This window comes from Talpa europaea (genome assembly GCF_964194135.1).
Source record: "Talpa europaea genome assembly, chromosome: 4".
NCBI classification, from domain to species: Eukaryota; Metazoa; Chordata; class Mammalia; order Eulipotyphla; family Talpidae; genus Talpa; species Talpa europaea.
In genome coordinates this window covers 94,797,427-94,823,366 of record NC_140070.1, presented here as the reverse complement: position 1 = coordinate 94,823,366, position 25,940 = coordinate 94,797,427, and the positions used below count along the sequence as shown (strand labels likewise).

Here is a 25,940-nt window from a genome sequence, read left to right as displayed (position 1 = left end):
CATTTACAAAGCAACTTTTTTTTTTTTTTTTTTTTTTTTTTAAAATTTGATTTCTTTTTTTTTTTTTTTTTATAGAGGCATGCTTTATTTATTTGTTTGTTTGCTGGTTTGTTTGTTTGTTTTGTTTATACATGCACTGGGTACAGTCAGAAGCGCGGGAGGGTGAGAGAATTCACCAGAGCCAGAGCGGGAAGCAGAGCAGGCAGAAGGACCGAAGTACACTGCTGAGGGGAGCAGCGGGCGGCAGGAGAGGTCTGCGCGCCATGTGGGACCCTCCTCCAGTGGCCGGGGAGCAGCCGGGGATCGAACCGGTGCCGCAGAGGCCGCGGGCAGCTTCGCAACCCAGCGCTCAACCGCTGCGCCACCGGGGAGGCCCTACAAAGCAACTTTTATACCATGTATTTTATGGGAGTTATTGTTATTTTGAAAAAAGAGCAGATAATTCACAGTATTTTGGCTGGCTGGGAACTGTGGCGTGAGGATGTGAAATAAACTCAAACATATCAAAAGCCCAGGGAGAACTATCAAGATCTTAAAAACTTTATAATAAACCCAACACCCTTAAGGACATATAAAATGTCCTTTAAAAGCAAACCCCCCTTCTTCCCTCCCCGCTGCCCATGTTCAAATAAACCCTCAAAGGAGTATGTATGCACTTTGTATTTAAAAAAAAAACACCTTTGGAAAAGTTGAAGACAATACTCCACATAAATAACTGCCCTTGGCTCTAAACCAGTTCCTAATTACCTGTTGCTCTTGCTGCTGCTGCCTTCTGTGTTTCTTAGCTGGTAGAGGAGGAGGCGTGTCATTTAAAAGGAAGGGATGGACAGATGGAGTCAGGACTTCAGGCCAAGGGGCTGATGGAGTTTGAGTGACAGGATGAGGAGAAAAGGTAGAAGGAAGAATAAATCCAGAACAGAGAGGTGATCTCTGCTTTAGAGGAGAAAGAAAGTATATATGTGGCCACATGAAAAGAGAGCATAAGACAAAGAAATGAAATAAATAATCTGATTATTTTGTTTTCTTCTATTTTAAGAAGTCACAAATGATGGCAGTATCTTTCAATTGGACTCAAAAAATCTCAACAGCATGCAACTTGGACGAGCGAAGGTATTTTAATTTACTGTTATGAGCCCCTACCTAAATGTTTTTAAAAGGCATAATACAATTTTTAAAAAATCCGTAAGGCAAAAAATAATAGAAAACACAATCAAATTGGAAAGGTGACTCCAACTAATAATTTTAGAAAGGTTTCGGCCTCTATGAAAATGAGATGGGGTTAAAGCTAAGGTAAGAGGTTATTTTTTGGAACAAACTACCCCGAGTACTCTCTCTGGACCATGTACTTCATGGGTAATATAATTAGTAGACAGTACCTCCAAATTGCTTTGATTTTCAAACTCAGCATCACTCTGGTCAACCACCAACCCTCTGTCACAACACGTGCCTTCATTTTCAGTTAACCATGGGTTAATCTCCAACATGAGGAAAGCAGTGAATGAATGAAATGTCATGCCAACACACCTCTTTATTTTGTGGCTGGCTCATCAGCACAGCTGTGGCAGGCCCAGTGGCAACAGCGTCAGCATCAGCAGGGAACTGAGTGGAAGGGGATAGATTCGTGGAATTGCCACATGGCTCATTAATTTCATTTACACTGATATAGCCCTAAAAGGAGGAATTCAGAAATTAAACATGAAGAAAGCAAAAGCAGAGGCATGCGAGAGTATTAATGCTCCCAGTACAATGGAGTTAGCTTAGAGTGGTTCAGCCAGATATGTGTGGTATTATCGAATGTCTCAGTAAGGAAATCATCAGCAATCAAAATGGATTTATGGTGCTTAATCTTGAAAAAGGACATTCTAAACATGAAACATTAAAAATAATTTTTCTCTGGTGAAATCAAGATGATTATATCATAAGTAACCCAACACTTTCCATTTCAAACTATCCAGAGGCATCAGCATTCCTCTGTTGACTGGAAGAGGTTGTCACTCCATAACATTTAAAATAAACACACACATACAAATCCAAGCTGTAAAATTGACAATGCAATCATTCCTCCCTAACTCAGAGCCTTTCCACAAATCTTTATTTTTACATTTTCCACTCTTCTGTTTCCTGACAAATTAGAGTGAGTAACAGTGGCTGAGGTTATTGGTTTTTGCACTGACATTTATAAAGCTGCAATTTACTTGTAATGGAATCTGGCTCTTAAGCATCTCAACTGAATGAAAAGAAAAAGAACATGGGTCCTTAAGAGCTTAATGGGTACACACACACACACACTCACACTCACACAGCCTTCAAAATATATCCCATTCCAGCTACTTCCCTCTGTCTCAGCCACTATTCTTATCCAAGCCACCAGCACCTTAAGATGACTCAGAAACCTGGCCCCTGCCCACCTGGCTGACATTATCTTATTCTAGTACATTCCATTCATAACCATCCTCTGTTCACTTAACCTGCCTGTTAGGCGTTCTAAACAATGGAGAAAAACCATGAAATTGAACGATCTAATAAAGCTCTTATAGAACTATTTCACAAAGTGCTTCCAAGGTACATATTAGTTACACCTATTATCATGATGAGCATTTTATTTGACATACATACACACATGAAATGCTTTCTGCTGTCTTTTTAAAAGGAGTTTATAGAGAGTTTTTTGTTATTATATAATTTTAAAGCTTTTTCTTTAGCTTTTTTTAGAAAAAATATAACTATTTTCTTTCCTAGTTAGGGTGATGGGATCTGGGAAAAGATGGTTATTTATGATAAATATGTGCATAGTTCAGTGTAACCATGAGTTTCCAATTTAGGAAGAAAAATAGCAGAATCAAATAATACTGGGGAAAAAGCAACAAGAAAGAAAATGCATGATTCTCTCAAATATTCAGAGACATTTTCATATTTTATAAGATTAAGGAGAAAAAAAGGTAGAAGTGAGAAATGAGATTATAGAAAGAAGAGAATTTAAGATTAATCTTTCTGAATCTTAAAGTTTTTGAAGCTCTAAATGCCACTGACAAGTGTACACACACACACACACACACACACTGCAGTAGCTACAAAAATAATCCCTGAAATCCTAAATCCTCCAAACATAAATGAAAGGCAGGAAACCATCAAAGCTTTGAGTGCTTGCATAAGTCATCTGAGTTAATTTTTTTCCTATTCAGCTAATCACATAAAACTGAGGTACAGCTCCTGATTCTTAAGGTGGTATATGGATAAATAAAATCATAGCTTACCTCTTTTAGAGTATTGGGGTTGACAGGAAACCCTTTCCCTCCAGAGAGACTGGAGTATTTCTTTTCCAAATTACAAAGATTCTCCTTTTCCTGAAGGAACACAAAGTCTATTAAGCTTAGTTAACCTTGGATTTCCATGCTGACCATTGATATTGAGTATTTTTTAAGTGACTTATTGAATCTTCCTATATGCTTGTTATTTATATAGAGATCATTTGCCTGTTTTTTAAAAAATACATTTATTAGGTGTTTATTATTATTGAGTTATAGGAGCTTCTTATACACTAGAATCAAGTCCTTTGTCATTTATTTTTTAAGAATTTTTGGTTTACCCCAAAGCCATGAAGGTGCACTGGTATTACTATGTTTTCTTCTAGAAAACATAGCATTTGATTTTTACATCCATGTCTAAGATCTGTTTTGTATTAACCTGTATGTATGGTGTGAGGACAGATAATGATGAGGTTCTCAGTTTTCTGCATTGCCAGTTTATATAGCACATTTATTAAGAAAGACATTCCTTTCTCTACTGATTAGTCTTGGAAAGTTTCTTAAAAATCAACAGATGGGGGCCTCCCCGGTGACACAGCGGTTGAGCGCTGGGTTGCGAAGCTGCCCACAGCCTCTGCAGCGCTGGTTTGATCCCCGGCTGCCGGGCGAGGGTCCCACATGGCGCGCAGACCTCTCCTGCCTCCCGCTGCTCCCCTCAGCAGTGTATTTCGTCAGTCTGCCTGTTCTGCTCCCCACTCTGGTGCTGGTGAATTCTCTCATCCTCCCGCGCTTCTGACTATACTCAGTGCTTGTATAAATAAATAAACAAACAAACAAACAAACAAATAAATAAATAAATCTAAAAAAAATGTTAAAAAAAAATCAACAGATGGTACGTGTGGACCTATTTCTGGACTCTGTTCAGTTCCATTGATCTATATGTCTTTTATATGCTAGGATCACCCCCATTTTAAGTGTCCTAGCTTTCTAGTAAACTTTGAAACCATACAACACAAACCCTCCAACTTTGTTCTTACTGTTCAAACTTGTTTTAGCTCTTCTGTTCTCTTCATATTTTCATATACAGTCAATTTTCATTATTTGCAGTAGTTATGTTACCATGAATACTGAAGTAATGAATACTGTTCCTAAAGGAAATATACAGCTGGGTTCCTGTGAGATTCTGGTCACAACAGTTTCATCAACTGACTAATACATAATTTTGCTTTATATGTGTTTCTGTTTAAAGCTATCTTTGGTAACATCTTATTATATTTTATATCTGATTCATTAACACTGAACTCACAGCCAACAGCATTACAATTCACATCTGAATGAAGCTTATATAATGCTTGGCTTTCTCCAAAAAGCACACCACAGCCTTCCTGCCCTTAGCAATAGTGGACAATACATTAGCACTATGCTTGGAGACCATTTTAAACAACAGAATCATTAACGAAAAGCACAAAATATGAAAATATGGGACTGAATGGTCCACAAAATATGGGACTGAATGGTCCACTTGTTTATAGCATGAGAGCTGAAACAAGAAGGCAGAGCATTGCCTTGTCCAGCCTGAGCTGGAAAGGAGCATGTCAAGCAAATGAACAATGAACATTTTGACAGCTCTGGGCACATTCATGAATGACTGCATGACTATTGATCTGGGGGTTACCAATAAAGTATAGTGAGTAGGCAAATTCACAAATAAATAATGAAGATCAACTGTAAATTTTACTATCAATTTGTCAATTCTTGAAAAAAGTCTTGTAATTTTTTTTTAAAGGAAGTCTTTTTTTTTTTAAAGATTTATTTTTATTTATTTATACAAGCACTGGGTACAGTCAGAAGCGCGGGAGGGTGAGAGAGTTCACCAGAGCCAGAGCGGGGAGCAGAACAGGCAGAAGGACTGAAGTACACTGCTGAGGGGAGCAGCGGGCGGCAGGAGAGGTCTGCACGCCATGTGGGACCCTCGCCCGGTGGCTGGGGAGCAGTCGGGGATTGAACCAGCGCTGCAGAAGCTGCGGGCAGCTTCGCAACCCAGAGCTCAACCGCTGTGCCACCGGGGAGGCCCAGTCTTGTAATTTTTATTGGTAATGCAATGTATCTATAGACAAAACTGGGGAAATTAATATCTTCATGCTTTTTGACCAAAATTTTTACAGTGGGATATTTTATTTATTTGTAATGAGGAAATGGTATTTCTGTGATTATGCTTACCCATGTACAAAAATCTAATAGAGTTTTTTCCTTTTGGGGCTACAATTTCAGAAGTTTCTACATATTACACTATCTAATTAAAGCTGTGCCTTTGAATATTGTGGGCAAAGTGTAACATAGTGGTGGCAAGGCTAATGACACCAGAGTTCATCTGCAGAGTGGTGGATAGAGATGGAAAATACAACCATCTGGAGATTTCTAGGTGCTGAAGAAGGAGGAGGAAGAGAGCTATCAGATCTGTGTGGGCTCCAGAGGCACCATGAGTTGACTCTTAATACTACATAAAAAACTAATTTCTTCTCTCCTCAACCTAAAAATGTTCATATAGGAATACTGCAGATATATTTCCTCTCAATTAGGGGGGGGATCATGGTATAGTCTCAAGCTTGAATGCATCATTTTAGATTTGAACCCCTTTTTTGGGTCCACTTCGTATTTTCATGATCCCAAGTGAATATTCCTAGATAGTAAATTGCATGCAAGCTTCCGTCCTGAGACTACTCCTATCAACTTCAACTTTTGATGCTTTATTGCTGAAATTAGAACCAGAACTATATCAAAAAATTAGGTTACAGGTTGAGTAAAGGAATGCCCCATATATACAGCCAACTTAGGTGCTGGGCAGATGAGGACATAGTTCCCTTTGGTGAGGATAACCTTTTCTCTCATGTGACCTGTCTACCTAGACAATTAAGCCAAACTAAATCCAATGTGGCATTTGTCAGGAAAACCAACATACAGAAAACTGGAGCCCAAAACACCAGAGCAGCTGAGCCAAAATATTTGACAGCAGTAAAAAGAGCCAAATGTATTTTACTTATTTGATGAAAAACATAATTTTTAAAAAAATAAAGTCAGAAAGCCCTCAGAGTTGTCATAGTTTGGATTTTTACACGATGGAAGAAACATCCTTGTTTATTTTCTGAATTACAGTAATTATTCACAGAGTATCAAGAGTTTATTTATATGCAGGATTAAATAAAAATGTATATAAAGTGTGTTTTAAAATTATAATTCACTATTAAAAGACACTTGCACTGAAAAAGCAACTTTTTCCAAGTTGGAACCTGTGTTTTATGTTACCAGTGCTGAAAAGAAAATACTTACTCTTTGCAACATCATTATTAAATTATTCTTTTCTTTCACAAAATGATCTTGTTCTCTTTGTGCCTGCTGGACAATGTGATTGGCTTGTTTTTTCAAAGCAGAAATTTTTTCCTGGAGGGAAAGAAAGGTGGTCATAGAAAGATGTACTTAGATATTCAAAGTTTGACAATCTGCTCTGGAAAAGGGAAGAAAGATGTTTACAAATAGAAGGCAGTTTCTTTGACCTGCTACCCTTTGGGCTTTTCTTAATCTAAGGCCAATACAGTTCAAGTGATTTTAAATCTATTTGAAGAACCCAGAAGTCAACAGGAAATCTTGTTTTAGACAATAACTGAATTCTTGACTTCATCTTGGGAGACGCCTCATGGAAAAAACAATGGAATTTCTTATTTTAATGGAGAGCTTAAGAGTTCACCATCTCCATTTCCCTTCCCTCAACTTTGTTGGTTTAGTACAGAGCACGGGGTATGATTCTAAATTCTGGAATAAGCACCGAGTTCTGGGCTGCACATTTGGATGCTAGGGGTTGGGTGGAGTCAATAACTTACATGGCACTTCATGGGACTGCTTCTAATGCTAATAAGCTGCCAGGCATCAATAGTTTTGACAAGTATTGAGAAAGAGAAACAATATTCTGTTTCCAGAGAAAATTCCAAATTATAATTTGTTCATAGAATTATTCCGAATCTAGTTATGATTGCAAAAGTAAGTAATTTAAAACAAGCACTTAAATTTCTGATTTTCTGTCTTGTTTTTCATATAAAAGAAAAAAATGAATATTATAAATAAATTCATCTGCAGTATTGTCTCAGTTTATCTAGTTCAGATCTCCATTTAGTAATATAGATGGCAGCTTTCATAATCTGCTAAATGTGATTTTGTGATTAAATGTCATCATTGTATATTTATCTCATTCAGATATAAGGACAGGCACTCACAGAGCTATATTAATGATATTACTGTCACATAGTAAGAGGTATATTTTGATGTTACATTGAATGACACCTAGCAAAGCACCTTTCTAGTGTCGATGTTCTGTTGATATTCAGCCACTTCACGCAGGAGGTTCTCCTTTTCCTCTTCTAGCCGGCTCTCATGCTCAAGTTGCTGGAATTCCAGATCTTCAAAGTGTTTTTTCTCAACATCCAGCAAGTCCGCATCCTTGAGAAAAGGGAATGAAAACAAGACATGCCAGAAGGGTTGCTGAAGAACAATACTGAAAGCCTAGAATCTAAAATATGTTTCCCATTGAAAACATAACCAGGGATATTAACTGATAATCCATTCTTTTGGAGCTAACCCCCAGACTAATGACTGTTAATAACAGAATCGAAAGGGATGGGGGACCAGGGCAGACAGGATGTTGAGTGTTTACTTCACCATCAGTTCTAGACTGTTCTGTGGCTATAGCAATTCTTGCTTTAAATCTACTATGTGGCTTTAAAAGGGATTGTGAAACATAAAAAGAATTCAGCAAACAACCTAAACATTACCTATAGACCATGGGTGTGTCAGTATCTTGAGAAAATATTTCTATTTTCCATAAATTTCCAAATGAAATGAGAATTTAGTATACAGATTAAAGATTCAAAAATTGCTGACTATTAAAAAGAAGATTCAAAAATTGACACACATAACAAATCAGAAGTCTTCTCTAAGACAAATACAGGCTCCCTAGGTGGCACACACCACAATTCACTGGATGTGAAGAGAAAAATACTAGAACTTTTAAAATGTTTTTTCTTTTCTTTTTCTCAATGTTCTCTAATGCACAGAGTTAGCATATGCTCAATGTACATAATTTAAAATGAATACATATTTGAAGCATGTGTACTGTGTGTATATTATAATCTGAAATTGAGCTTCTGTGCATCCCTTGAAATTGTTGACAAACCCCTTATTCCTAGAATAAGTGAAAGCACAGTGTTCATCAGGCACAAAGAGTTACTCAAAAGGTTAAACACCACTGCTCTGGGAACAATCTTGAAGACATTAAGAACGGTTGGCAATCATAAAAATCCCATTGTCTAGCATAGGCATTTGCAACATCTGCGGTGCCTGACAACAGGACTGACTGTATAAGTGCAGACATGGGTATGTGATATATAAATTATTCTTCTATCAACTTTAAACTACTCTTCCCTTATTTTTTGGAGTCTTTCACTGAACTATAAGTGTGGTATGTATAATGATTTTAAATACATAAATAATTTATAAATCATCTATGGCCCAAAGGAAAAGACAGCTGGGTTCTAAGGCTTGCAGCTCTACATAGGTAAGAGTCAGGCATGTTTTATTTAATCCAAACATCAAAAGGAGTTTTTAATAAAAAATAGATGGTAAAAGATCTATATCAGTATTTAATACCATAACCCCAACTCTTGTTTTTATGTAAGTGATGAATCTTTTTGCCTTTTAATTATTTCTACCTTGTGGAATAAATTTTATTCTAGGGATGACTCAGAAGGCTATTAACTACCATGCAATTACAACCAACACTATAGCAACGAGACTATTATGTCAACACAGTGATTCTCAGAACTCAAGAGCGAGCAAAACAATTTCAAAAACATATTCAGCATTACTTAACACTTCTTATTTTTTTTAAGGTTTATTTTTTATTTATACAATAGCTGGGGTACAGGCCAGAGGCGTGGGAGGGTGAGAGGCTTCACCAGAGACAGAGTAGGGAGCAGAACAGGCAGATGGACTGACGGCACTGTTGAGGGGAGCAGCAGGCCCGACAGGAGAGGTCTGGGGCGCCATGTAGGAATCTCCCTGGCGGGCTGGGAATCGAACCTGTGCTGCAGAAGCTGTGGACAGCTTCCCAGCACTGTGCTCAACTCGCTGCACCACCGGGGAGGCCCACTTCTTACATTTTAATTGGTCAAATGGAAAGTGGTCTTGGTCTTGGGTTCAATTCATTGATGACCATTTCAACTTAATCATGCTCTTAACTTCTAAATAAATTAATGAATTCAGAGCATATCTATTTACTATTGAAGGATTTAAGAAACAACAGTGTTGGGCCTTCCCTGGTGGCACAGGCGGTTGAACACAGCGCTGTGAAGCTGTCTGCATCCTTGGCAGCGCCGGTTCGATCCCAGCCGCCCAGCAAGGGTCCCACATGGCATGACAGACCTCTCCTGTCATGCCCGCTGCTCTGCTCAGCAGTGTATTTCAGTCAGTCTGCCTGTTCTGTTCCCCGCTCTGTCTCTGCTGAATCCTCTCCCCTCCTGTGAATCTGGCCTGTACCCTGGTTCTTGTATAGATAAATAAATCTTAAAAAAAAAAAAAGAAATAGCACAGTGTTATGTCTTCAACAAAATATTCACAACAAAATATCAACTGGTGTATTTACTCAGAAGCATATATACTAAAATTTTTGAGGTATTTCAACAAAGTTTGATTTGTGACTGAAGATTACTAAAATAAAAAATTTAATAAGCCTTTTAAAAATAATTTTATAAATTATAAATAATCTTCATTCAAAGTGTATATAGGCTTATAATACATAGACTATGGTAGTCAGTCACTTTAATCCACATCTGGTTAATGTGCAACATGTGTTATTTTAACTACATGAAAGTCACAGAGTCACTAATTTATTTGTAGCAAATATTTAAGCCACTGCATTAAAATAACAACAGACTAGGTAGAAAAGTTGAAAATTAAAACTAAGATCAACATTCAGATTCCTCTGGTTAATCATTTCATCAACTTATCTAAATCACTACAATCAGCATACATAAACTTAACACTGTGGGAAAAATAACAACTTGGAGGGGGCAAAACTGTCAAAAGATTTTGGATGAGAGTAAAAATTCAGGTGATGGAATTTGGGGTCAAGAATAGTTTAGTTAGTCACAGAGTAATATATCCAAGGATCTCGAAATCAAGGCATAACTTGGTTGAAATTTTTAACTAAACTTCACTCCATAAAAGAACTTTACACATCTGACTGGCAAGCTCAAATGTTAGGTGTAAAGGAAATGAAAATAAAATAGCTGCACTAAAGAAAACTCGATACAAGTACATTTTCCTTTTCAATAATTTGTTTTGAGAAAGTATATAGCAGAAGTTTAGATGGAGATCTTTATGTTTTCTTTCCTTAGTAGAGGAACAGAAAGAAAAAAAAAACAGAAGTGGATGGTCAGGAGAGTTTAGAATAATAATCTCATGACAGTTCAAAGTCAACACTAAAAGCGAATTTTACTGGAATTCTGAGATTGTTAACATTTCTCCATCAGTCAAACCTTTAACAGTTTATTTTTGGAATCTGGAAAAAGACAATGGAAATCATCTTATACAGGCCCCTTGTTTTATATGTGAGGACACTTAAGTCCATAGAGGTTGGATGGCTTGTTCAAGATTAAATGATTAAATTGATTGCAGCACCAGTGAGAAAAAAAGGGTCTCTATTCAGAGCGCAATGAATAGAATTTTTAAAAAAGAAACCAAAATCAACCATTCAGCTGAATAAATATCAAAAGCATAAGATAACAGCCCTGGCCAGGTGTCTGTTCCATTTAATAGTGAAACCAATCCAGGCAAATTAAAGACTCCTTTAACTTCAGCTTCTTTGCCACACTACTCATATCCCAGGAAACAATCTGCTTGGTGAACCCATGATCACGAGATGCAGCCACAGGCCATGAAATCAATATCTAAAGAAAACTGCATTCTGACTCTAAGGCAATGACTGTGCCGTGGGAAGCCCAGGCAGAATCCACAGTGTTGTATGTCCAAAACTATGCTGCCATTTCAGTTTAAGTATTTGAGAAAAGGTATAGTGTAAGAAAATGATTTTCTTCCTGTTTTTTATTTTGTATTTGTACAACTTGCCACCCGATGAAGTCACTGGTAATAAAATCAACATCAATGAATCTAGTTTAAATGCCTTGGGGAAAGTTTGGTAATGAAGTGTATTCTGAACTGTTTGAAGTCTGAAGGGAAATGAGTTGTGATAACACAGGAAATTCCTACTATGAATGGACTTCTCATGAAATGAGTGAGCGTTTTTACTTATTAAGCCAAGGGATTGGCCAGAATTACTCTGGTTGTCATCCCTGGAAAATGGAATTAGTAGGCCTTTTACTATCAGGTGAACAGAAGCTACCACAAGTCAGTTAAATCTCCTAAGGAAAAGGGTTTTATGATAAGAATTCTACACTCCCCTTTGGAGGGGAAAAGAAAGGAGTCTTTGTCTTCAGTTAGTGCAATATGCTGTCTGCATCCTTTCCTTTTATCTTTTGTAGTCAAAATCCTTAGAACACATACAAATTTATGAGTTATCCTACAGAACCTAGATTAAGAAAACTATATCCACCTGAGTTCTGATAATTAATAGAATCTACCAATTTCCATTTGAAACCATGCTCAAAAAGAATTCAAACAATAACTGCATAACATGATGAAAGAAAAAACAAAGTTCATAACTCGATTGCTGGCTCTAAATAAAGTAGCACCATGACCACAACAACTATGTAAAACCTTTACCAATAAGGAGAGTTGGAAACAATAAATGAATAAAAAAATTGTTTCCCAATCTCTTTGAGAGCTGGCATAAACACATAAAAATCACAAACTAAAATAATTTTATAATAAATAACCACTCTTTCCATTATCATTTTTATCACATTATTTTCAGAGATATATGACCCTCAGGGACAGAAAGTTTTATCTTTTTACAGTAAATTCAGCTACACACACTAAAATAACTAAAGGGGGTGAACAACACTGAATCATTTTTTTAATCCAACATTGTGAATAATAACACATATTAGGATTATTAGACTGCAGTTTACTTGTCTATATTGGATATTCTTTTTTTTTTAATATTTATTTATTTATTTTATACAAGAACTGGGGTACAGGCCAAATGTGCGGGAGGGTGAGAGGATTCACCAGAGACAGAGAGGGGAACAGAACAGGCAGACTGATGAAATACACTGCTGAGCGGAGCAGCGGGCGAGACAGGAAAGGTCTGCAGTGCCATGTGGGACCCTTGCCGGCTGGCGGGGATCGAACAGGCGCTGCAGAGGCTGCGGACAGCTTCACAGTGCAGTGCTCAACCGCCTGAGCCACCAAGGGAGGCCCTACATTGGATATTCTTAAGACGCTCTCCACCTCTGCAATATGTTCAAGTTATAACTGATTTTTTTCATTATCTAGTACTTAGAAGTATCAAGTATGGTTTTTAGTAAGGACATCTTAAATATTTTCCAAAGTGTGATATCTTAAAGTTGTTTTTTTCCCAACTCATTCATTCCCAAGAAGGTTTGGGGGTTGTAACATGAATGAAACTAGTCTTCTTTTTCACTTGATTCTATGGAATCATAAATCACCAGTCACGTAGAATAAACCACTATGAAGTGAAGCCCATCATGTCCAGGACTGCTAATGACACTCTCCCTACGGTCACAGTTTCTTCAGGCTACTGTTTATTTAGAAGAAAAAAAATCCAGTTATTAAGAAGCTATGAAATATTATGTCAGCTTGCCAGTGTTTATGAAATTATCCACCCAGGAAGCTTTGTTGTCAGAAAATGACTCAGGTGGTGGTGCTCAGCACTGCCAACATTAAGGATTGGAGAATAACCGGATCAAGTTCATCAAGAAGGTCAACACTGCACTAGGTTGTTAAAAATGAAGAAACTTGTAGGAAAGGATGTTACAGGCATTAATAATACCCTCATCTTAGCTCTTGGTATTTGATGAATATGATCAAGTTAATAAGTTTAATGTCACTCAGAAACAAAATTAAAAAGAAAAGTATAACAAAGAATATGAAAATTTGGGGACAATACAAAAAAAAGAGTATAAAATTAAGCTAAAAAATATTCAAGGACTAATCACAATGGGACAGAGATTGCAGGGAAAGATGTTGGCTAACTTAAATGCTACAGCTAGTGCTGGTTATGTGTCAGCTCTCTTTTGTTACAAAGAATGACTTCAGAAAAATTTTTGCATTGTAAGTTAGGTGAAGAATTCCAAGGATTAAAAACAAACAAACTGGTTAGCCTAGAATAAGATACACTGTCACATTCATACTTCTATTTTAAAAGTATCTAATGACCAGAACATATGCAAATGTATGCTTTGTGAAGTGGGAAGTCATAAGTAAGTAAATTATATTCAAAAAGCAGAAAAAAACAAAAAACAACTGGCGCGTTCCTGGTTGCTACTGACCCTCTTCAGTTGTTCTTGTAACTGTTCCCTCATGGACTCAGGACAATTGTCCAGCTGGGTCTTCTGCTCGGAGTAAAGCTCCTGAAGCCTCTCTAGTTTTTCCCTTTCAGCATCAAGCTTTACCTTCTCCTGAAGTTCAGAAATCAGAAAATAGAATAGAAATTACCTTCACAGCCCAGCAGGCGTTAGCGAACATTTCCCAAGGATAACACAAACAAGCAAACATACAAACTCTACATATCCCAAGACTGTAGAAACATATCTTGTTAGTGGCTAAGATAAAGGGCATAAGGGGGACGAAAAGGGAACCCCATTAATGCATTCTCAACACACAGTCTACTTCATTGGACATTGGCAATGACCCCCATCCTTCCTTCCTTCCCTCCTTGCTGCCACCATGTTATAAAAGCAGGGGGAGCAACTGTAATACTGGTAATTGGTCAACAAAGAAGAAAAGAAATCCAACACAACTCATAGGACAGTTTTGCAAAGAGTCACTTGGCAGAGAAACAGACAAAAGAAAGGGAAGGTTGACCTCGAGTGCTGGCATAGAACCAATTCTCTCAAGGCAATTGTTAAGCAAGCTTTGGGAAATTATTCAAGTTTGGTTTTCAGGTCAGAGGCACATTAGGTGCAATAGCTCATACTATTAATTATTTGCAACAATTCTATTTGTCAAACATCAGCACTTAAGCAATTAGAAAATCTGACTCCAAGGGGAAAAAAATCTAATGCAGGGAGTAAGAGAGCAAGTCACAACATAAGATAGACAAAGCAGCAAGCAGAAGATAGATTAGGCAGCTCAGATCCACCAAAATGTGACATTTTCTGTGGAGATAAAGACTTCCCTACAGTGACAGACATGCAAAAAATTGAAAAACAGATTGTGAAAAAAGGAGAGAATATCCAAGTGTCAGCGATAGGACCATCAGAGAATAGGAAAAAGGGGAGAAGATAATACTAAGTACTTCTCAAATCACACACCCCGAAGTGATCCTGGATATTCTCCAGGGTACAATAGAAAAATACTGTCCTACAGTAATGGCACAGCCTCACAGTGCTACCTCTTCAATCGAGAAACAAAACCTTAATTTGCTTTAAGCCAACCTTGCCAACTAGTGTTTCCTTTATGATGTTCTGAATCCCTGAAGTGGAAGTTAGCCCTATTTCTTTCCTCGTATGATAACATCCATCTAAACAAAAGCAGTTTGTGAAGCACTGTCGTGATTTGACCCTCAGTAAGCAAATGACCACATTTTTCCCTATGCGAATTGGCACGAAATAACACTGGTCACTAAGCATATCATAGAAGGATTTTTATTGTAAGGATAAAGTTCTGAAATAGTTCTATGAATGTATACTTATAATTTCTTCATCCGGTTGACCATGATTTCCTATACAAACATATATTTAAATCTTTATGAAAGATGCTATGATTTAAATCTAAAACTATAGAACATCTGTTTAAAAATTAAAAAAAAATAAAATTATGATTTTGAAATGATATATGTTAAAATGATATATATTAAAAATGATGTTAAAATGATATGTTAGAAAAACTATAGAATATCAATACTGCTATCAGCTCACTTGAGACTCCATTTTTAACATAAATTTAAAAATGTTAAGGACATTTTAGAAATGTTTATTTAGATTTAAAATGCATTTTTTCTCAAAATGATTAAATCTGGAAGCCATAAAACTGAAAAGCCTACCTCATATGTCAATCTACAGTGATTCTACAATTAAAACTTGAGCAAATCTTCAGTCTTCAGTGGCAACCTGCCTGTACACAAACACCTATGATGCTGGGCTAGAGAAAGCAATGGCATCATTTGCAGAAAAAAAGGATCCTCAAGTGTTAATCCATAGTAAAACTAAATACATGAACCAGTTAGTGAGTCTTTAGTACAGTACTAAAACTTATCTTTTACAAGAAAATGTGTTGTTTCTCTGTGTGCAGATCAAAGACTGCCCTATTTACACAGCAAAAGAATCTTATCCAGTAAGAGTTCTATTCCTAGAGACTAAATCACCAGTAGAGCAGCAATCCTTGCTCCAAACAGAAAGCTAAACAATAAATCTCTTCACTCCAATTAAGTATCATTGTGCAAAGTTCCAGAATTTAAATTTATATTGATGAAAAATACATTCAATATTTGATTATATAGAAAGACACAGACCTAAAATGCCACTTTTAAATAAAAATAAATTAGTCCTCTCATAATTCTCAATTTTTGTCATTGTTAATAATAAGCCCAAACAAGCAGTAAAAAATACCTTATGTTTACATAATGCCTTCCTTCTGAGGTGTTCAAAACATTTTGCAATTCCATATAGGCGGGCGACTACAAGAATTATGCAAGCAGGCACCATCAGAACTTTCTGCAGCTTCTCTGGCTTATCAGTAAGGCTGTGACCACTACCTGAGTCTCAGAGCAGAAAGTCGGGTGGGGGGGGTGAGGGGGCAAAGCTAGAGCAAAGGAAGTAAAGGGGAAGGATGGAAGATGTACTAGTAGCAGGTGGGGCCGGCCATAAATCACAGGGGACACAAGAGGTGACAGCTCTCCTGCAAAAGCTAGAGTAGAATGACCTTGGGCCAGAATGAAATATTCTTCTACTTATTGCCCAGGAAGTTTTCAAAGGAAAGTTAGCTCTAGGCAAGGAGTTAATTAGAACTAATGCATCACCTTCCACAATGAAGGTAAAATAGACAAATTAAATGGCATTTCAGGAAATCCTACATTTTTACAAGTAAAATGTTAAAACTGGATGCTGAAACAACCTAAGAGCCCAAAAACAGATGAGTGGATCAAGAAGATGTGGTATATATACACAATGGAACACTACTCAGTGATTAAAAAAGATAAACTTGTGCCATTTGTGGCAACATGGATGGAGCTGGAAGAGATTATGCTAAGCAAAGTAAGTCACAAGGATAAAGATAAATTCTAGATGGTGACACTTACGTATGGAATATAGAGAAACCAAACAAAGTTCAAGACAAACTTTGAAACCAACACTTGAAAGCTGACCACAGTACTAAGACAACCAGAGGTGGTGGGGAGTGGTTATAAATTTATCTGAAATTACTTGAGTTTTTGTATACAAGAGTTGTTAATAACCTGAATGATTTTACTCATCCAAAGCTTGTCACTGGACCACTTATTTTGTTAGATCTATGCTTAGATGACAATAACATATGTTTTCTCTCAATTGGTATTCTTAAGTGACTGGAATCTATCTTGCTGGCTCTATTTGAATTCCAATACTACAGAGAAAACTCTTGAATATTAATGAAAAAATATTTTATCATATTTAAGTATGAGATACTTGGTAAACAGATGGCTCAAAGTTACTCTGAAAAGATGCTTACTTTATTAGCTTGTATGTCTGCCAAATAAAACAGGAGAACCTGTTAAATTTGAATTTCAAATGAGCAATAAATGATCTTTTAATACAAGTGCATCATAAACAGTACAAGGGGCATAAGCATACCAAAAAAAGTATTCTGTTTATCTCAAATTCAAATTTATCTGAGCATTCTATATCTATCTATATACATATATACATATACATAGATTTTTTATATATATGCATATATATAGCAACCTATTAGCTTTATCAGATTTTTTAAAAAATTAGGATCCATTTTTGTAACTTCTGAACTCTTTTTTTAAAGATTTATTTTTATTTTACTTATACATACAAGAATTGGGGTGTAGGCCAGAGGTGCGGTGGATGAGAAGATTCACCAGAGACAGAGTGGGGAACAGAACAGGCAGATCTACTGAAACACACCGCTGAGGGGAGCAGTGACAGGAAAGGTATGCTATGCCATGTGGGTTAACTCCTTGGTAGGGGATCGAACTCAAGCCACAGTGGCTGGTGATAGCTTGTTACCACTGAGACTTGAACCTCTGCACCACCAGGGAGGCCCACTTCTGAACTCTTTAGCATAGAACCCAATAAATATGTGGTACTTGTGTGTTTTATGGAACACTGGGTCAAGTTCAGCATTTATGCAATAAAGTGTTAAATTCATAGACCCTAAGCCATCATTTTGAAGGGTTCTTCCACCAAAGTCTTCTCTACACCTCGTGAGAATCCCTTTCCTTCCAGGTTCCTAAAACTTGGGGAGTAGTTTGAGAGGCAGACACGCTCAGAGGTCCATAGACTAAGCAAATGTTTTAGGCCCCAAATTGCTTACCAGAAATTCTGAAGGCCATATGTTCCAGATTTCAAAAAATTTTGAATTTGATAGAGGCAGAACAGCTCATATAATACATATTACATGGTATTTCTAGTGAGGCAGGAGCAGGACCCTGTAATCAGCCACATTGCTATTTCTGCAGCTACTTGTGAATTTCATACCAATTGTGTCTACTAGTCAAAGTTAGTTTTTGCAACTAAGTTTTGGTGCCAATCCTCCAAAAGACATTTTTCCCTCCACAAAAGTTTTCAGACTTGGAACTTCGGAGGAAAGGTTATAAACCGGGGTCAACAAATGGTAATTTCTGAGAACCATTCTCTAAAGAGGCAGCCTTATATTTTTTAATTAGGATTTTTCCCCCTTTGGCTTTGGCATTTTAATTATAAAACTGATAAGTGTTTAGTGTTGAAAAAATTGGAAAACCAGAATATAAAGGATTCATATCATCAAACAATCATCAAAAAACTCTAATCTGAAATCCTGTTGATTTAATCCTCAAATTCCATTTTGTATCTCTACTTCCTCTAACCAGAGAACTAACTTTGAAATGTAAGAAAGAGGCAGGGGAAGGGCTGGGTCCCTTCAGAACAGAGACTGTGACTTGGCAAACACTTGGGCCTCCAGTGGCATTAACACTTTGCTGAAGAATTCTGAGCCAGGCTTGCTATCTGTCCTGGCTCTGAAGGAAGGATGGGGAGGAAGTAACAGGTACTTTGGCAAGATAGTAGCGGGGGATAAAACAGAACCACTTAAGATATAATGGCATATGCTTAATGTAGAAAAACAGCCAAATAGTTTAAGTTTTTAATCAGAATCATGTCATGGCATAGAGTAATGTAAGCTTCTATTCAAAGCTTTTAGCCTACTTGGTTATAAAAGTGTGTCAAGTCAGGATGGCAACAGACAAATTATTTGTGTGAGCACGGATCCTTAAATAAAATAATAGTTTGAGCTGTATGATCACCATCTCAACAATGAAAGCATCTTCAACAAGATGAGCAAGAGGAACCTTTTCTTAGCCGTTTTTCACTTAATTTCAGTACAACTACTTTTGACTTTTGCTTGGTAAGAAGCAGAGATGACACACAGATACTTCAAAAGTAAAGGAAATTATTTAAAGTTTTGAATACTTGATGTAGTCAGAAATACACAAAGACTGAAAGTAGACCTACATAAACACAAGCATACAACCATACCTTCTTAGCAGTTCTGCCTTGGACAGCGGGAGTAGCAGGAAAGCAAGCCAGCTCCAACCAGACTTTGGCCCAAATGTCCCAGATCTCACCCAACACATCCATAAAAATAATGCAGAAGTTATAAACAATCTTTTCTCATGTCCCTCACCCCAAGAAGACCTGTTGGGCCCCTGTGGGTTAATGTTTGAACTAGACACTCAGATTTATTTAGGGCTTGTCCATGTTCATAGTGACTATGTGCGATGTAGCCACTGTCTGACAGCACGAAAGATAGGTGGCATTTACTCAGGACGCATGGAAACAGGTTTATGATGCTCTTGACAGTGGTACCTATGGGGGCAGGGAAAGGTCAGTCCAGGAAGCCACTGCAAAATGTTCACCAAACACATAACTAAGTATATTGCATATATTTTAGGTTGTTGTACAATTAGGTCTATGGAGTATATTTTATATGATAATATATAATGAATAGCAAGCAATCATCTGCAATATATATTAATTTACACAAAATTCATAATAGTTCCCAAATCAGGTGAAAGAAATAGCACTAAAGAGCCAGACCAAGGAAATGATGTCAGTAATTTCATGCCACAATTTGAGCCTCAGGTCTTATTAAAAGTTCTTCCTATGACTCCAGGCCTTGTCTCCCAAAATCTAGGCTTACAGGATGTGTATTCACATCTGAATTGGGTTTGCCCAACAAGGATATCTTTTTAGGTTTTGGCTTTCTCATTCCATAGTTAATATCTGACAGCAGCAACAGGTGTGTGGAAAAGGAAACGAGATCCAAAGGGGCAAAGGTCACTTCCTCCTTCTGTCTTACACTCTGGCTCGACTGGCAGCGTGATTACAAGCCCACTAGCAGGTTGTCCCAGCTGTCCTGAAACTTGGCAGCACGGAGTTCTTGGGCAGGTGTCTGGCTCAGCATGTCTGTGAAAGCCCAGCCTGGACCTGCCTAGTAGTAGGAGGTCCAAGGACAACATTCCCAAAGCATACTGGGCAGTGTTCTGGCAGCTACTCTAAGATGGATAAAGAGTGGACAACAGTGCCTTCCTCTATTTCACAGGCTAGAGAGGGAAGTAAATATCTAATAAGTCCAAAACAAATGCAGATTTAAAAACATGATAGTGAAAAGAACAACAGGGAAAACATAATCTGAATTAGAAGGCCTGGAAGAGTTTTTCTGAAAAACTAGCACTGGACATAAGCCCTGATAGATATAACCAACAAGGCTCAGCTATGGGGAAGGGGTTTCCAGGAAGGGGAGATATCTGCAGGGGAGCCCTCAGAGAGGGATGGATCTTTAAAGGTCATATACCTAGGATCATAAAGGTCACGGATAAAGGTCACCATGCGAGTGGAGTAGAATGATGAGGGTGACACACAGGCAGGTGACAGACCACAGAGAGGAATTTAGATTTATTAAAAGTCCATGGAACTCCAACCAGAGCAATATGATCTAATATATTTATTTAAAAATATCACTCTGGCTGTTGTGAAGAGAATAGACTGAAGGGAAGTAAATGGAAACGATGCTAAAGAAGAGATTTTGATGATTTAGAAGAGAATGCTGTTAGTGGAGATACAGAAACGTGAAGTGAGAAATATTTTCGTAATTAATTGGACCTGGGAATGATGCAGAAAGAAGTGTCAAGACAACTTCCAAGTTTCTATTTGGACAGACAGGTAGAGAAAGTGCCATTTTCTGGACTGGGAAAGCTGAAGATCAATAGGGTGGAAGAGGAGAAATGTATGCCAGGCAAGAGAAAGGATAAAATCGACAGTTCGGCTACAGAATACTCAGTTAGAAATATCTGTGATGTATCTGAGTGGAAATGTCAGACAGGTTTCAGAATATGAGCCAGAAGTTCAGAAAAAGGCTTTAGGCTAATGAATGACACATTTGATAAGTTACTGGAAACCATGGCTGTAAAAGTATGTGAGGATACAAGAGAAAAGAGTTCAGTGCAAAAGCAAACACTCCGGCAAGTGGTTAGACAGAGGCAGAAGGACAAGCAATAAGAACTGGGATGGAACAGTGAGAGAGAGAAGTATAAGAGAAGAGAAACTGGAAGACTGGCACACAGAGGCAAGGTGGGCAGTGCCTAGAAGGGCCGGCCCCGCCTCGAGAGCGGCTGAGGAGTCTCATCACAAGAGGACTGAAAAGCCCCCGGCAGGCTGGGCAGCACCTAGATTTTCAGGAGCAAGTCTGAGGGAGCACTGGGGGGTTGAGCCAACTAGAGGCAAGGAATAGTAAATTGGGAGCTGGAGCTAAGGAGATGGCTAAAAAATGCAAAAGTTTGGTTATTATAATTTAAAAATAATAATATTGGCATGTTGACAGGTTCAGTAAAGAGGGAGAAATTGGGGGATGGATTACAGGAGAACCAAAGAAATTGAGACAGTGGGATGGAATGACACCCAGAGCACATCCAAAGGGACTGTCTTTGAGGGGAAGAGAATCTTCCTCAATTGTGAAAAGATAGGACGCTTCTGATTTCTCAATGAACCAGGGTGCTAAGACCATCTCAGACACAGCAGGGAGAGAGTGGACCAGAGAACTGAACAGTGAAGATATGAAATAGCCAAGTCAAAATATGGCAGAATTTTACTGGAGAAACATGGTAAGGTTGCCAAGCAGTACCGAGTCTATTTGAGTTTGGCTGTCAGCAGTATGTAGTAACATCATCTAGTAGTCTACTTCTACTTCCCTCATCCTCCTCTGGAATCCCTCACCTAAAGCCTGATTCTGCCATTTTTCACACTCTGCTGACAGACAATAATCCCACCTTCCAAAGCAGCTAATCCCCTAACAGCTGCATGAGCTGGGTCTACGCTTCAAGCCCCCACTGCCCATTCTCCAATGCATAGCCCCTGTCAAGCCAGCAAAACAATAATAGGAAGGATGAAAATGGCCTCTTCTCTACATATTACCATTAACTTACTCAAACTGAAATTTTTTTTTCACTGCTTAAGGGAGAGAAATGGTAAGTAAAGAAGAATGTATTACAAGTTTATTTGCTTTTTCTTCCCCATGCTGGAATTTCATTTTTTTTTTATTCGAGGCCTAGTTCAGCTGTAACTAAGAATATGAGAGAATAAGCACAATATCTCCCCAAGAAAATAAACAAACAAACAAAAAGCCAATTACCATCCTGAATTCTAAAAGCTGCAAACAAGTTTTCATATTTTCCCTAGAAGCTATGCACTAGCATAAAGGTTGGGGACTGAATTGCATATGCATTTTTTCCAAGAAAATTGTCAACTATATTTTACAGACTATTTCATTGGGCAGTGTGTGAAGATCCCTGAAAAAGTGGATGTATTTTTCAAAGAGCAGTGCACTTGCATTGAACACAATTGCAAGGCAAGACAGCGAAGATGAATGGTCCCCATTCATCTTATTAATAAACAGAAAAATGAAAGGAAATAAGGCAGCCTCTGCAAGGCACCACTGGTAAAGGCATTCAGTATTCTAAAATAATTCTTAAAAAACAAAACAAAACGGTAGAATCAGAAAAAGAGACTAATGGAAAAAAGCAATTCACTCATCTCAAGTGGATTAACTACCATGAATATCAGCTGGAGAAATTATACAGGCTTTTCTCTGTCAGCTACAGCCACTGGGCCTGACAGTTCTTTAGTCTGTGACAACTTACCTCATCTAAACACTCTTCTTTAGTACCAATGTATCCAGGAACATGGCACACATATCCAAAACTATGGTTAAGACATTTTTCTAAAAAAAAATTCCACTCCTTTATTTTCAATTTCATACATTTAAATTCCCTCAAATGGGACCACTCTGTTGCCCATAAAAACCGCATTCAAGTGAAATTTTCTTTTACCTTGGTCTTTTCACCAACGATGGTCTTTTCCAGTTTTGTTATTTTCCATTTTAGCTGATCCAAACTCTCCTTCTCTCTCATAAGTTCAGTTGTTTCAGATTTCTGTTCTCCATCCAAAAGAGCATATTCCATATCCGACTAAGGAAACAAAGCAAAGCTCAGAGATACTTCACTTTCAGGGAAATTCTCAACTGCCCACTTTTACGGTGTGTTTTTAATGGCTATAAATTTCAAAAAGAACATTCCATAGAATCCATATGTGACTCCTATATGAGAACTGGAAAGCTTAGAAGAGTCTTTAAGAATTTGGTCATCTTATTATTTGAATGTTATATTATAACCCCTTTCTGCTCACTTCTCAAGGTGAGGTGCCTATTAGCATAGAGTTGGGCTCAACTCTATGAACCATCCTGGGAGCAGCTAGGTCTTTCTTTGTTTATACTGAGAGCATGAAAGGTGAAAATTATACTCAGCCCAGCCTGCAAGCACCGAATTCCCAGCAATGCCAGGAGGAAGGGCTTCTAGGATCTGCATGGAAGATGACAGGTGAGTAGTCCCTTTCCACTTATTGGGCTGTCTGCACTATCTGTGAGTATAAACACCAGATCCATCCAATGCAGAATTATTTGCTCCTTCTCACTCAATGGAGAGAAAGTAAAATAAAAATTGCTACTTTCATGAAAAATTTAGTTGTTACATAATTTGTGCGGTGTCCTTCCTGCTTGCAAATCTCTAGAAAGCTAGGTCTATGTTTGATTCATATGTAAATCCCCCAATAGTCCCAATGTATTACTCAACTCATAGTAAACGTGCTCAGAAAATGTTGTATTTGAATTCAAATTCCCAAATACATGGTACCTTAGCTAACATGAATTATATAGCACGTCAAAAAGTAGAGACTAACTAAAAGGAAATCAGTTTTATATCAAGTACATTAAAAATGGCTTCATTTTTACCTCATCTGATGTCTAAAAACAAATTCAGAAGAAAAAAAATGTAAGAAAAGTGGCTTTGGCTTTACCCTACACACAGTACCCACTGAGCAAATATTTGCTCAGGTTCATGTCTAGGGACTCTGTTTCCAAGGCCTGTGCCCTAAGAATACGTTCAGCAAAAAAGGAGAATGTAGAGAGAGCACTCGTGGTTTATACCTCTCTGGAAGATTCATCCATCTGGTCATTTATGTCTTTGATTTTTTGTTCAAGTTCCTTGAGGTTGTTCAGAATTGCTATCCGGGTCTCTTCCATTGCAGCCAACTCCCGAGTCCTTTGTTCTTCACTTACACTCTCTGGGGTCTGCAATGAATCAACACAGGAAAGAGCTAGTCACACTTCCACAGCACAATTTCACAATCCATAAACAAGCCAAAGCTCCAATGTCTTACAGTGTCCATGTCTATTTGGTTTCTAAAAGCACTCTTGTGATTGTTCAGTTGGAACTTTTCATTTTCCCAAAGATCCCCGGCAGTTAGGTTTCTAGTTAGCTCATCAAATCAAGTTAGCTTTATAAATTTATAAATTCATTACTTTTTAAAGTTGAAATTACTAAGGGGTTATACAGCTGAATAAGTTGTGCTCTGTAGACACTGTAGAGGCATCTCTAAGTTACAGAGAACGTTTGGCTAGGCAGCGAACCACTGACAGAACCTACATGAGACCGTTGACATCTTGCTCAGGGGTCTCTGGGGTATACTGCTCCCTTCAATACAAGTGCCAAATTCTCTCCCATCTCCAAGTAAGTACATCTTCTACAACAACCTTTTGAACCTCTAACCATACTCTTGGGTTATCTGCAAATGGGCATTCATGGTTATTTATTTCCTTTCCAACATAAGGTGGAAAAACAAGGACACATGGCACCTGACCACATCTCATCAAATTGTTTCACAAATTGAACACCAGGACAGTATAGGCTTTATTAATTGTTAAGACTACACACTTACTATTAAGTTAATTCAAGTGTTATTCTTTATGTTAGTGCCTACTTACTGTTATTGTCCTGCAGTACCTTTTTCTCAACATAATGTTCAAGACACTGACTGGGCCAATAGGCTTTTAGGATATGAAATAGGACACTGCCATAATTCATAAAATTATTACTTGAAAACACAGTTCTTTAGCAAGAAATGAGAAATTAAGAAACAAAATGAGTGAGAAAGAGCATATTTTAGTAAACTTCTGAACATATTTCCGAAAAAAGCCCAGAGAAGGAGTATTTTAGATCATACACACAATCAAAATGTGACCATCTATTATTTTAAGAAGACAATCTAGTGAACTGAAAATAAGCTTTTCTTATAAGAATTTCAGATTATTGTGTGGACTGGTAGAGACCAGTCTTTTTCTAAGTCAAAGGGTGCTCGTATGGGTATGTTACTTAATTTTTATTTCTTGTTGAAAAAGAAGCAACGTCTTAGGATCAGTAAGTCAATAATTATATAATTTCACAATTGGAAATTGAAAATAGCAGCCCAACTAAGTAAATTATTGATGATTACTGTGCAATCCTGAAAAGATTATTCAAATTAACCAAAGAAACCATTAAAGTTTCATGAATCCCACCAAGTTCATTAAATTTTTTAACAATCCTGAAAATAAGTTTAACAAGATAGGCATAGTGTCAGATACTTTTTTTGTATTCTTTATTCTTTACACTACTTTGCTGCTACTTAAGGAAATAAAAGATTCAGAATTTACCTACTCAGTTTAATTAGACAAAGGAGTGCAGGCTTTCCAAGCTTTGACATTTAAATTTTTAATGGTCAACTTAAATTCAGCATCTGATTAACTAGTAAAACAACTTCTAATAGTTAAGTGACTGATTGAGGCATGAGGAGCACCTGTGACAGGGAATGGCATTCCAAAATCACTGACCAGTAATCCCAGCAGGAAAGCCTCCAGCATCCTGTTGGGTCAACACTT

General features: G+C 37.5%; 1 protein-coding gene across 3 annotated transcripts in view; it reads right to left on the bottom strand.

The window, feature by feature from the left end:
• The window catches only part of PHLDB2 (pleckstrin homology like domain family B member 2), a gene marked incomplete at both ends in the record, with an annotated part of 75,964 nt that overhangs the window by 23,346 nt on the left and 26,678 nt on the right, over nucleotides 1-25,940 (bottom strand). The window contains 8 exons of one of the 3 annotated variants that reach the window (XM_084231906.1): nucleotides 748-933; nucleotides 1,525-1,668; nucleotides 3,255-3,344; nucleotides 6,573-6,683; nucleotides 7,590-7,733; nucleotides 13,763-13,891; nucleotides 23,020-23,157; nucleotides 24,171-24,314. In XM_084231906.1, coding sequence (XP_084088032.1) covers nucleotides 748-933; nucleotides 1,525-1,668; nucleotides 3,255-3,344; nucleotides 6,573-6,683; nucleotides 7,590-7,733; nucleotides 13,763-13,891; nucleotides 23,020-23,157; nucleotides 24,171-24,314 — 1,086 coding nt within the window. The remainder of the gene's footprint in view (nucleotides 1-747; nucleotides 934-1,524; nucleotides 1,669-3,254; nucleotides 3,345-6,572; nucleotides 6,684-7,589; nucleotides 7,734-13,762; nucleotides 13,892-23,019; nucleotides 23,158-24,170; nucleotides 24,315-25,940) is intronic. The other 2 variants (XM_084231907.1, XM_084231905.1) reach the window with 2 other exon arrangements.